Here is a 13,960-nt window from a genome sequence, read left to right as displayed (position 1 = left end):
TGGAAAAGTAGCGCATAGGAAATGGATAAATGCATTCTGTGTGAACCTCCCCAAACATCAGTTTACAAAAGTATAACTATAACTTTTTACCACTTTTCACCGTAAATTTTACAGTGACTTTTCTTTTTTAATTATATTTTACATTTTCGTACATACAAATATACTTTTTACAATAATTTTACTGTAAAATTATAATATTTAAAAGTAATAATTTTTATATCACACATTTTCACAAAAAAATATCTTGTTTTCATGCTTTTCTCATTTTGTAAATGTGTACATTATTTAATTGATTTGACTGTAAATACAGTATATGTTGTTTTTTTACAGTAACCAATGAATGTTTTTACTGTAGCATTTTACACGATTTTTGCTTTAAAAACTTTTGCACAGTGTACGGTATTCTTTCTGAACATGAAGCCCGACAAACGTGGCTACCCAATTCTCACAGCTAAAGAAAAAGCCCTCCTGCATTCTTTATCTCATCGCTCTGTGAGGTTATGCAGAGCTGTCCATTACTGCCAGGGCCAATCAGTCACTTCCTCCTCAGGGATGCTTCTCTGGGTCCCATTAACAGGCTGGGGGCAAGCAGTGTTTGGCAAAGGGCAGATGTGAAAGAGATGAAGCAGTGGTGGGGTGTGTGCCAAATGAGAAGGAGAGAGGGAAGAGAGGTAGAGCTCTGTTTTTTATTTGCGGGGATTAGACTGACAGATCTGTATTTGGTTTCGAAGGGGCCTCTGGCTTTAGCTAATCCTCATCACCTGCGGAATGGTCCCCCCTTCTCTTTTGCTAAAGTCTCAAACTCCCCCTCCGGTGGCCTAATAACCCTTCTCTTTTGCCCAACAACGCAAACACTCATTCTGGACACAAGAGTCACACTAAGTACGACTACAACCTCAAAGAAGAAAAAGAGAGAGAGAAATCCCCCTTTGTAACCTTTTACAATCTTTTGGAACTGGCCGTGAGGTGTTGCTGTGTTGGTTTTAGAGAGATAGCAATTATCTGCAGATTAAACTCAAGTGTGACGGAAACTGCTTGTCAATGTCACTCAAGAAAAGAGGAGAAGATGGCCAGATGCCTAGTGAGGAGCCATATGAAGGTTTTCAGGTCAGGTCAGGGGCAAGAAATGCTGTCTCCTATAGTCTCATAATTTTTTCACACGTTGTCAGCAAGATGTGATGCTCTCAGATCTTAATTTACTTAAAATTAGGACTTGAATTGTGGCACTCGCTTCGAAAAGCATCACTGCAAGCTTATGGGTTTGGAACATTGCCTAATAGGAGCAGAAGCTTTGATTTTATTGTATAGGTGAACTACTCCTTTAAAAATCTTAAAAGGAGATTCTTGGTTCTTGGATTAAAGGACCTTTGATATGTTTTCATCTAAACCTTTTTGAGGGAGTTATGTTTACTGGAGGGCAGATGGTGGAAGCCTTTGCCTGCTGCTGATCCCTGTGGTGTGGTCAGGCGTGCCGTGCTGGAATTTCAGGGGTTATGGGATAGTTTGCTGCAGGGTTCATCAGGGAACTGAGAACATATCTATAGTGACTTCAAGTAAGACACGGCTGAAACGGTAAAGGGCATGTTTACTAAATACACCTTTTCTGTTGTGCATGTATGAATTGCAGTTAACTCTATTGACTTAACCTTTTAAACAAAATAAGAAAAATGGGTGGCCTTCAAAAAATAAAATGAACCCTCTGCCATGAAAAAGATAAAAAATAGGCAATTCTGTTCAACATTTACTTTAAAATACATTTAATTATGTATCTGGCGGGCACTTTTATCCAAAGCAACTGAGAGAAGGAGGAAAGGATTACTTCTATCGTACTAGTTTACTAGTCGGCCTATGTGTGTTCCCTGGAGATCGAACCCACAATGAGCTTGAAACTAATACTAAAATATATAATTGCACATGTAATGCATTTTTGTCAGCTGTTAAGTACTTGCACGTGATACACATTTAAATATTATGATCATTGAATATGCATAAGTATGAAGCATCTTAGTTTTAATATATTTAAAATAACAATAACAACGCATACGCTGGTAAATAATGGTCAGGCAATGATGCTCCACAGCTATCAAATCTACAATATTGTCGAATAAATCTTTAAAAACACAAGTAGTTTATTTTAAATTTATTTTAAATGAAAATCCAAGAGAAAATGAGTTATAACAGATTTCCACTCATATTTGGATTCTCTACAATTTGTTAACGCAGAAGATTCGTTTATCTTCATGCAGGCAACGCAGACCGACATCTCAGTACCGCGAGAGTGATGCTTAATGTGCTATAGTTCTCGCGGTACTTTGATGTCATACGCCGCCGAGCGTTCTTCGCAACACCGCACGTAGTCAAACACACCTACTCACGCTCTCGCGGTGGTTATCTGTAGTTTAAAAAACCAGTTTCGCATTCGATTATTTATGTATTTGTTTTTATATTTTACATTAGTACTACAACTACACCAAGTAGAAACATTCGTAGGTTGTGATATTCGACTTAAATGGCTCACCAGTTCGCTGAGGTAGATAAGCTAAGGGAGACGCTACTCGCGCGCGAGGAATCCACTGACAGGCACCCGGAGGACATCAGCAGGTGACAGGGCAGAAATCTAGTTGACCTCCGTGTTCATCTGTTTAACAAACACCGATTGAATATGACTTGTCCCTCATGCACAGACAAGATGTTTTGACGCGGATTGAGACAATCATTCAGACTGTAGCCACGAGTGTGTCTACAGGTGAGGCACCTGTGCTGAGTGTGATGAACAGATCCAGCTGGGCCAATGTCAGGTGAGTTTAAGAAAACGTTGTTTCAAAATAAAAGTTAAAAAATGTAGTAGATCTGCGTATATGAAACTGTTACTGAATATTTATGGCCTATGCAATTGATCTAAATAGTAAATGTCAGTTTTTCTGTCTATCCATGAGATAAAAATGGCATCTGTCTGCCTGCCTGTCTACCTGTCTATCTAACATACATAGTTAATAAATATTTTTCTGTCTATGTATCTGTCTGTCTATAGGATAACAATGTATATCTATCTGCCTGTCTGTCTGTCTATCTATCTATATGATAAAAAAATGATATCTATCTGTCTGTCTGTCTGACCGTCATATAAAATGGAAAATGTTATGGGTGCACCGACATGTACATTTTGGCCGATAATCTATATATTATCCATTATACAGTATCTAAATATTATTATAATATTTTCTGAGACTGAAACGAAAGGCAAAAGGGGACAACTGCTTTTATTTGAAAATATTCACTGCAGAAAACAAAGGAACCATTAGTTCTCTTTTTTCCCTAAAATTCATGTACCAAACCTATTTTAGACTAGTCAAAGGTTCTTTAACTTTTAAACTTTTCTGGTTTAATGTTTATTTAATAAATAAATTATAGACGTTCTTCCAGAGCAACCAAGAAAAGTGTTCTTAATAGCCACGAGTCTATTAGGTCTCAAGGCAGAAGTCATTCAGACTGCAGTCGGCATTCCACAATATGCTTTTGTTCCTATTATTTACACATTCATAAATATCTACATACTGCACCTACATTAACAATGTTCTGTTAATAACAGTGAGTGAATTTTAACTGTGAGCTGCGTGCAGCTGAAGTGGTTTAACCAGTTTATCGATAACATTAAAAATGACCATTTATACCGGCCGATACCGGTATGGCTGATAATTTCTCGTGCCCCCCAAGTAAATCCCATTTTCTTCCCTCAGTCGGTTGGTCTGTTTGTCTGTCTATAGGAGATAAAGGGTGGTAATGAAATGACTGAAATGATCATTTGTGGACACATTTGTATTTAACATTATTACATCAGGTTTTTTGCAAATGGTTCCTTTAGTAAAGAATTTTGTACCAGAAATTTTTTCAAGTAGTATTTTTCGTTCTAGAAATGTCAAATGTAGTAATTATTAGCATGTCAACGTGCACAAGAGAGTACCAGAGAGTTCTCCCCACTTCAAGCATCTGTCTATCTAACTGTTGGTCTGTCTGTCTGAAGTCTAAACTTTATGTATTTACAAATGAAGTAACTTTTTGGATCAGGAAGGGGTTTATGAACACACCCACAGTGCTCTCTCTCTCTCTCTCTCTCTCTCTGTCTCTCTCCCACACACACACACTTAAAAATCTGTCCTCTAAAAAGGTTTTCACTGTATAATAGCTCATGTGTAGAACAAAGAAAACTGTCTGGTCAGATCTACGTCAAACCTCCCTAAGGCTTAGCGCACGTTTCTGGGGCCCCTCTGAGGCCGAGGCCCTGACAACTCTTGGCTTATTGCTGTAATAAATGTTTCCCTAGTGCAGGTAATATGACAGATTTTTCTCAAAGCAGTTTTGATAATGAAAACCTCATTTAGCTGAATCATTTCTTCCCCCATAAGAGCAAAATAGATATAAAAACCTTATTGTGCCTGGTTATATTTTCCCAGCGCAACATTTGGTTATGATCATCTTAAGATTTCTCAAATGACGAAATGAGACATCAAGATGTTTTCCCACAACATTTCGCCCGTACACCCGGTCATGAAGCAACTCCAGAAGTCATCATTTCTTGTACATGTTTCAGGGCATGTTATGACTTAACTGATATAAGGCAATCAATAAATTGTCAAATTGTCTTGGAGGAAAAGAAAAATTGGGGAAAAGAAAAGAACAGCAGAAAAGTCTTGATATAATTCTCAGGTTTCTTGAGTCTGTTGGATTGGTACTGAAGCCAGATGCATCTGTAGTGACTCTTCGATTTGACTGGCCTTCATCAGCCACCAAATTTGGTAAGATTCTTATTGACATTATTGTTATTTTATATATTTGTACAGACAATACTTCTCTCATGAGCATTCAACTTTATGAGTTGGCAATTTTACATGATTTATTTGTGAAACATAATTATGACATGAATGGGCCTTTAGCATGAAACAATGAGTGTCAAATGGAAACAGATTTTTCTGAAAATGTTGTTAAACTAATGTTGCCAAATATGAGTGTATCCAGTGTGTTTCTGTTTTCTGTTTACAGCACTGATTTTAAAGCTTATGTCTGTAATGTACAAACTTGTTCAAAGTGACTCCTATGCTACTAAAAGGTGAGTGTTCAATATATTTCCATGACATTCTTCACAAGTTCATTTCAAATGGATCATCAGTGAGAAGAAAATACATTTAGCATTATTTTTGTAGTGATTTGAATTGATTTAGATGACATGGACCAGAAAATGTCAACATTCCAAAAGTCTTTCATATTGTATATTTCGGAAAGGCTTCTTTAACCTGTTTCATGTCTAAATATTTAGCATTCTTATCCGTCAGCTATTACAAGAACATTTTATTGAAGCCACCTGTGGGCATAAGCGATGATGTATAAATCTGCAAACAGCACCATAAATCATCTGATATAGAGCGCAGGTGGAACCTTTGATTTTAATGAAGCGATTTGTCAAGTGCACCTGTGTGTTGAACTGTTTTTCTGTCCGTCAGGGATATATATTATAATGATCCACAGCTGTTTGGGTCACAGAAAACCGTGGATTCTATCGTGGATGACATTTCGTGCATGCTCGAAGTTCCCCGCAGGAGTCTGCATGTTGTATGTGCACGTTGCTGTAATGTGTGATATTAGCATTTCTGAGACCGTTTTACACTCAAGTTAACATACCCTTCTTTTTGACATGTGTACCTTTATACAACTGATATGTATAAAAGACCAAAAAAGCTATAAAAACAAATATTTATTAAAATGCTAGATGCCATTTCACAGATTCTGCAAGGGGAATGTAAGCTTACGAGCATGGGTGTACCATAAAGCGAAACATTACTTTTTTCCTCGCAGCTTGCAACAACCAAAGGCCTTATCTCAGGTGAACTGTGTTATTTGGAGGAAGATGGCACAATGGTGGACTGCAGTTCGAGCACCACAGTGAGTCTAGATTAGAAAGTCAATGGTCATCCTTCTGTAACGTTCACATCATGAGCATGATTTAAGTATGCCATCTCCTGCCCAAAATTGTTCATCTGTAATTCCACCAACAACATTTTTAGACTTGAGACAGTCACATGAGCTTTACTGAAATGCTGTCTTACCACTGGAAAACATTAGTCTGAGACAGCATTCTACATCTACTCGGTTATTTAGTCTGTTTGGAGTTTTTATAAAGATGAGTTTCAAGGCTATTTTTGTTGTGAAACCATTCTAAATGTTTTTATAATTCTGTCCACAGGCCGTCCCTGTGTCTTCCAATGTTAGTGGGATCAATCGTATCCTTTTGGTTTAAGCATATCACTGATTTATTTATGTATTGTAGAGTTCGAAAATGTTGGGTCACTTGCTCATTCTTTATCATTTTCTCCCTCTCATTTTGGAATGATTATAAAATCCTCAAAACTGAGGAATAACACTGATGTATCTATAGGATTTAATGCGTTTAATGATTATTAATGTGTTTGGCACAATTATATTTTTGTCTATAAATCGAATTTTAAACATTTACACATATGATTTCAGTGTTTTGCAAAACCTCTAATGTGCTTTTTCCATAAAGTGAAAGAGAGACAATGTCGAGGTTCAAAAAGAACCTAAAAGTGCAGTTCTCTGTTTATGTGCAGTAAGACTGGTGATCTGTTAGATTCCTCAGCATCACAAAGACATTGTATCATCTGCAAAGTTCGTCCTTATAGTGGAGAAAGATGCAACTTTCCAGAAACTTCTGGACGATGACTTTTGTACCAGACTGTCTCCATGCATCATCATAACTGTAAGCATGCCAAGTCAAGTCGGCTTTATTTATATATTTGACAATTTTCATTGTTACAAAGCAAAAATCCATGCCCGCTCTGGTAACCTCGGACTGCGTCCTGCCCGTTCTAGTAACATTGGAACAATAAGACTGGCTGAGAGTAGAGTACTGTTCTGCACTCTTTGATGCAACAAATGCATCAGTTGTTATTGGAAGTGTTCCTGGTCCGGTTGATCTTACTAGTGAAACCTAAACCTTCGGAATATATATGATGTATATATATTATGATAGTGTAGTGTATGCAAGTTTAAAAAGATGTGTCTTTAGTCTAGATTTAAACTGACAGAGTGTGTCTGCCTCCCGAACAGTGCAGGGAAGACTGTTCCAAAGTTTAGGCGCTAGATAGGAAAAGAATCTGCCATCTGCACTTGATTTTAAAATTCTGGGTATAATCAACTGAGCGGACGCCTGAGAGCGTAGTGCACGTGAAGGACAGCATGCTGTCAAGAGCACAGCATCATGGGTTTGACTCCAGGGGAATACACTGATAAATGGAAAGCTTCTATCAAATTGAGAAATAAAAGATTGATGTATGTATGTTGTTCAGGTGTGTGTTTCATGTGTCTGTCAGGGCAAAGGTGTTCCTGATGTCAACAGCAGACTGATGGTGAGGAAACTGTGGGACACGCTACATGTCCCAGTCTTCGCTCTGGTGGATGCAGACCCGCATGGTACAAATAAACGCACGCAAACACACCCTTGTTGATATAGGTCCCGGTGTGGTTTACCTCTGCTCTGTCTGACACTGTAATTACCAATAATTCGAACTGTCTTCTTGCATGTGTAACGCTTTACTTTGTTCTTGCCCAAATGAAGCTGGCCCATAGGATAATTGCATGGGTATGGTGGTGATTGCATCTCTTTTTTTCCCAGGCATCGAGATCATGTGCATCTACAAGTACGGCTCAGTGGTGAGTCCTGTTTCCTGCTATTTCTGTGCTGTTTCCAGCAAGGCCTGTGCAGAGTATTACATTTCGGCGACATGTAATTATTCTTCTCTCTTTGTGGCAAGAAAAAGAGGAAGTACTCATTCATAAACTTAAAATTTGTGGAAAGAGTGAAGCATTTTAAAAAAATCATATTGTTGATCAGTATTTTGTCGTGAATTTTAGTATAAATATCACAACTAAACCGGATTAATTTAGATTTTGTTTTCAAGTGGTCTGTCTGAGCTGATCACGAGGGGTCTGTCTGCCAATTATTATTATTATTATCGTCACAAGTATAAATGGTACAAAAGTCAGTAGTAAGTAGAAGTTGGTAACACCATCAGTAAAGGTTGGCTAACAGGAACTAACAATGCTAAAATAGTTTTACAACATTTGTTAGTCTCTGTTTGTAATATTAGTATGCAATTGGAATTACAGTTTTTCACTTTAGCTGATTGTAATAATGTTAACAATTAGTGTAAATTAAGATTGACATTAATATATAAAGATGAAAGATTAATAAATGCTGCAAGTATTGTTCATTGTTGTTACATGTTATGTAGTCAGCTAATGTTAAAATGAAACATTGTTATAAAAGTTTAAGATTTTTCTATTTAACAAACAAAAAACAATTTGCCAATGTGGTCTGGAAAATAAGGCAGATTATATAAAACAGGGATAGTTTACCCAAAAATGTAAGTTCTCATTTACTCACCCTCTTGTTATTTCAAGCCTGCATTACTTTTTGTATGATATATTAGTTAACGAAGAGCGGCAGCACTCATTCACTTGCATTGGTTTTGTGTCCATACAATAGAGGTGAATGGTTAACAATGTTTTTCAAAACATTTCTTTTGTGATCTGCAGAAAGTCATACAGGTTTAAAATGACAAGAGGGTGAGGAGATGATGACAGATGGTTTAAATTTTTGGGTGACTTTAACTACGTTTTAAGAACAAACTGAAAAATAATATGATCAAATTAAGTGGTATTTGCTACAAATCTGGTGTTTTTTTAAATGTTTTTAAGGCATTCGGCGGGTTGAAATGTAATAGAACACAGTGACTTTCCTGTAGCTCAGCATTGCGTTAACAACGCAAGGTTGTGGGTTTGATCCCAGGGGATTGCAGATAAAACCTGCTTTTGATAAAAGCGTCTGCCAAATACCTAAATGTAAATGTGACTTGAACATTTCTATTGATCCAAACCAGTCACGTGCCTTCTAATTCAATCTGAATTGTTTGGAATTGGCTTTTCCTGTAGCTCAGTGGTGAGAGCTTGGCGCTAGAAATGCCAAGGTCATGTGTTCAATCCCAGGGGTTACACATACTCGGATACAAATTTATAATCTAATGCAATGTAAATCATTTTAGATAAAAGCATCTGCCAAATTCATAAATGTAAATGTCTACTAGTAAATTCATGTTGAACATGTTTGATTTGCTGTGATAATGAAGTCTGTGTGACTGTCAAACTTTTTGAACTCTGTCATTTGTCCTCAGTCTATGGCCTTTGAGGCGCGCAGTCTGACTGTCCCCAGTGTGCAGTGGTTGGGCCTCCTGCCTTCAGACATTCAGAGGTTTGGGAAAGTCAACTCATTACTTTACTCTGTGGTTTGTGATTGAGGCCGGGCTGGCTTTGCTTTCCGCTTTCTGGCCTTTTTTGTTTTGGTTTTTGTTGCTGTTTTTTTATTTTCTTCCTCTTGAAAGCTATTTTAAGAGGGTTTGTCATCTGTCATGGGCTGTGAATGAAATCAGAACCACTTTTCAGGAATCTTTGGGAAAAAACCGAAAGAAGACTAAATGAATTGCGGCCGTTAATGCATATTGCTATGTTTAATGCTTTTGATGGCCACCTGTCTAGCACTCGGGTACAAGACCCTTTTGTGCTGTTAGAACTGTCTTGGAGGGATTCACCAGCTGATGTTTTCTTGTTTTACATCAGAAAGGAATTATGAAAATCAGATGCAAACGTGCACAAAAAATACTGGGGGTCATTGCAGCGGTTTTCTATTTGTTTGGCATGAACCCTTCTAAAGCCAGACAAGATATTTCATCTTTACTAGTCGTAGAAGTTATCGTGGAAATTATATTGCTTTATAGGAGCAGTGTAGTTTGATGTATATTTTTTTTACTGAGCTGCCATTATTTCAGGTCAAAGCAACTAAGATGAACGAATTCGACATGACAAATTTTTTTTATTGTCAAATGACAAAAGATTTATCTAAATCTTTTACAATTACAAAAGGCTGGAAACATCCTCTGGTCTTTTGGTTTGTTCTGATTCCGACAGCATCAGCACATTCACGCTGCCAGTTTCCTGCTCCACCTCATTCTTAAAGCTCTCTGTTGCGCAGATATCTTGTGCAGGCATTTGCAATACATTGACGTCACCAATGAACACAGAAATATAACTGATTCACACGCACGTATAATGTATGTAACACTTTATTTTGAAACAAACTATCATCATAGAAACATACTTTACATTTTTATCAGGTTTATTATATGCTCGTATATCAGATATGAGCACTGTCAGGTTTGTGAAAGCATTAGTATTTCCTACTATTCCAAATACATCATAGCTTTGAAAAGCAGAATCTGACTTGGTCTTGTTGTGTGTTGAAAGATTATGCAGATCTTAATGTTAAGAGTGGTTATTTTAGATTAGATTAGATTAGATTAGATTAGATTAGATTAGATTAGATTAGATTAGATTAGATTAGATTCAACTTTATTGTCATTACACATATACAAGTACAGTGTAACGAAATGTAGTTTAGGTCTAACCAGAAGTGCAGTTAGCAAGTGCAGGATATACAGTTAGAATAAATACAGGATACAATATGAGAGAATACAATACAGTGGGCATGGACTATAAAAATATTTTGCAGTAGGTATGTTCTATGAAAATATGACAGTAGGTATATACTATGAACAATATATACAGATGGCTATATACTATGAACATTAATGTACAGGTGGATATGAACAGATAATAATTTAGACTAAAATAGTGCAAGTGACTTAGGTATGCATAAATTATTGACATTGGCTATTAAAGTTGCAGTGCAATAGGTGAGTTAATGCAGTTGTTGAAGTTAATGCAGTTATTAAAGTTACGGTGCAGTATACGAGTTAAGTGAAATCATTTGTGATTTGAAAATCTCAGCACATCAGCTGTTTCTCAGATGGTGGAAGTTGCCCATGTGGGACTATCAAGATGCTTAGATAACATGATGCTTTGTTTAAGAACCACCATTCTTTATGTCTACGAGACAGCAGACAAATCTATAAAAAATATTGTTTGTGCTTTTTTGTTACAAGTTTAAAGAGTAGGGAATTTTAATCCGACATTTGCTCATTTGGACAGTAAAACTAAATCTTGCTAATACTAAAGAGACAAACATCATCTTTCAGAGGGGCAACTGAAATTAAATGTCTCTGGTCATTAAAAATAAAGATTTAGTGGACATTAATGTAAGCTGTATAATTTTCATAAATTGTGGGATAAAATTGGTTAACTAGCACTTGTACTAAATAAAGTGTCTAGTTATAAAAAAACACAGAGACTTTAAATGTCGCAATGAGCAATATTGACATTGTATCGGCATCTAGTGGTGAGTTTGCAAATTGTCTGTCCGTTTGTTCTGTAGAAACAACATGGTGAATTCCATGTAAGGGGGTCTGCGGTGTTTGTAGATAGAAAAAGCTCATTTGTGAGCTAAAATGACTAAAACATAACGCTTCATTGTGTAAGGTCACCTATGAAGACATAGTTATTTTTTGTCAATATATCCTCCAAATAATTACACTTTAAATCATGTTTGTGTGCATTATTGTTATATTGTTCTGAAACTGTGTTTGTACACACAGATACAGGATTCCAGAAGAAGCTATTATTCCATTTAGTCAGGCAGATGAGAGGAAAATCAACAGCTTGAGAAGCAGACCGTACATCACCTGCCAACCAACATGGGAGAATGAGGTGAAAATTATTGTAGATACGTGACTTTATCTTTTAAAATTGTATTAAAAGAGCAGAGATCTCACAAATGTTTTTCCATGTTTTCCAATGCAAAATGTGACATTTGTGTCTTGACATCAAAGTAACTTTGTGAATGCATTGTACAGTTCTTATAACAATATATGACGTAATGTATTAGAGATTGTGTGTTTATTGATTTCAGATCAAAGCAATGCAGAGACTGAAGCAGAAAGCTGAGATACAGTCCCTGGCATGTATAGCTCCTCGTTTCCTCACTAGAGTTTATCTTCCAAACAAACTGCGTTATGGATGCTGGATATGAGCGTATACTGGCATCTACTGGAATAAAATCTGTACTACAGCAATCAATTATTGAAAACAGCAAAATATACATTTAATGTTACAGTGTTTTTATTTTTTACTAGCTTATAGTGTTACTTTTGCTGTTCTGTAAGTGTCGCTGGATGTAGTGATTGAGAGCTTTTTAAAGACCTTCTGACAGCTGGTTCGAAATGTTCACCAATTCTTTATAAATAAATAAACTGCAGTTTCTGGTTAATTAGTTTTTAACTTATTAAAACTGTGATAACTTCTTTATGAGTAGTATAAATCAACAACAAACTATTCTAAAATGCCATCATGAAAATGATTGCTTACGATAATATCCCAGATGTTCACGAGAACGTTGTGTCACTGCGATAAATAGGAAGCAATTTATGACGTTTTTTTAGCGCTAGGAGGCGCTGTTTGTATAAAACTGACACTATAAAAACTTTACAATAAGGTTTTAGTTAATGCATTCACTTACATGAACTAAGATGAATAAATGCTGCACTAGTAGTATTGTTGATTGTTAGTTATCAGATCCATACATGAAACATAAACATCGTTTCACTGACTCATACATGCATTGTACAATAAAATGTTATTTTAAATCTACGTCATTCAAGTATAAAACCTTGTCATTGAAGATATCTGTAGTTGAGGTGGTTCCAAGTCAATAGACAGAGACATTTGTCTTTAAAGAAAAAGTAAAGCATGAAAGATAAAGGGTCTTTCTGATTCTCAGAGGTGTGAACAACCGCCCGTTACAGTCTTTGAGGCTAGAATAGGTGTGAAGTCACAATCAGTATAACACCAACACTTAAATGCTTAGCAATGAAGTGCCAATGAAGTCTCTCCCATGAGAGACAGTCATTTTACATTTACATTTAGCTGACGCTTTTATCCAAAGCGACTTACAAAGAGTTTGGGGAGCAATAAGCGATATGTCATAACAGTCTTGATCATTCTTCTCTTTGTCAATTAGCTGTACCACTATCATTAAACATGTTTGTGGACATCTAATACATTGATATACCATATGAAATTCAAAGTACCATGTTCTTGGAGTAGCCTAGAGTAAAATAAAACGAAGGGTTGCGAATGACCTTCCTGTATACCGGACAGAATGTAATCTCTCAAAATATTTACATATTCTTTCTTCAAATACACAGTCAAACAACCTCAATGTGAGACACAATTGCTCGAGCAAGACAGAGGAGCTGAATGCAACACAATGCTGCCTGTCTGCGCCTCTCTCTGACTTGCACCATTGTTGGTCTGGCATGTAGGACTGATAGATGTGTCGCATGTTCGGACACTTGGCATCGTGCATAAACTATATTATGAAAGTGTATGAATAGATTTCATATCGGCGAGCAGCTCGATTTCAATGGTTTAATGTATTCAAAAGTGACACAACACGGTGTGGTCAATGTTTGACCATTATGTGATGTAGTGCGTACTGGTGTAAACTTACTGATGGTTCACCCAAAAATTCTGTCATTTACTCACCCTCTTGTCATGTCAAACCTGTATGAGTTTCTTTCTTTCACAGTACACAAAAGAAGATATTTCGAAAAATGTTGTTGACCGAACAGCGATGGCAGCCATTCACTTGCAATGGTTTTGTGTCCATACATTAGAAGTCAATGGCTGCCACCGCTGTTCGGTTATCAACATTCTTCAAAATATCTTCTTTTGTGTTCTGCAGAAGAAAGAAAGTCATACAGGTTTGAAATGACAAGATGTTAAGTAAATGATGGCACACTTTTCCTTTTTGGGTGAACTTTAACTTTTGGGTGATCCTTTAATTAAGCCAACAAGAGTCAGGTTTGGGATTTTTTACAATTGTGTATTTAGTTCATGTTCCTGCAACTTTCTACAACCCCTTTCATCATTATAATTTCCC

General features: G+C 36.6%; 1 protein-coding gene across 1 annotated transcript; it reads left to right on the top strand.

Annotated features, from left to right (window-relative positions):
• The first annotated feature begins 2,337 nt into the window (after positions 1-2,337).
• Positions 2,338-12,300, top strand: spo11 (SPO11 initiator of meiotic double stranded breaks). Its single transcript, XM_079478155.1, has 13 exons — positions 2,338-2,601; positions 2,685-2,798; positions 4,705-4,793; positions 5,038-5,104; positions 5,496-5,604; positions 5,848-5,934; positions 6,236-6,272; positions 6,660-6,769; positions 7,383-7,482; positions 7,685-7,722; positions 9,243-9,319; positions 11,616-11,727; positions 11,930-12,300. The coding sequence occupies exons 1-13, from the start codon at positions 2,510-2,512 to the stop codon at positions 12,047-12,049; spliced, it is 1,152 nt and encodes a 383-aa protein (XP_079334281.1). The 5' UTR covers positions 2,338-2,509; the 3' UTR covers positions 12,050-12,300.
• The last annotated feature ends 1,660 nt before the right edge of the window (positions 12,301-13,960 follow it).

Source organism: Barbatula barbatula, assembly GCF_947034865.1.
Source record: "Barbatula barbatula genome assembly, chromosome: 17".
Lineage (NCBI taxonomy): Eukaryota > Metazoa > Chordata > Actinopteri > Cypriniformes > Nemacheilidae > Barbatula > Barbatula barbatula.
This window is presented reverse-complemented; position numbering and strand designations above follow the sequence as displayed.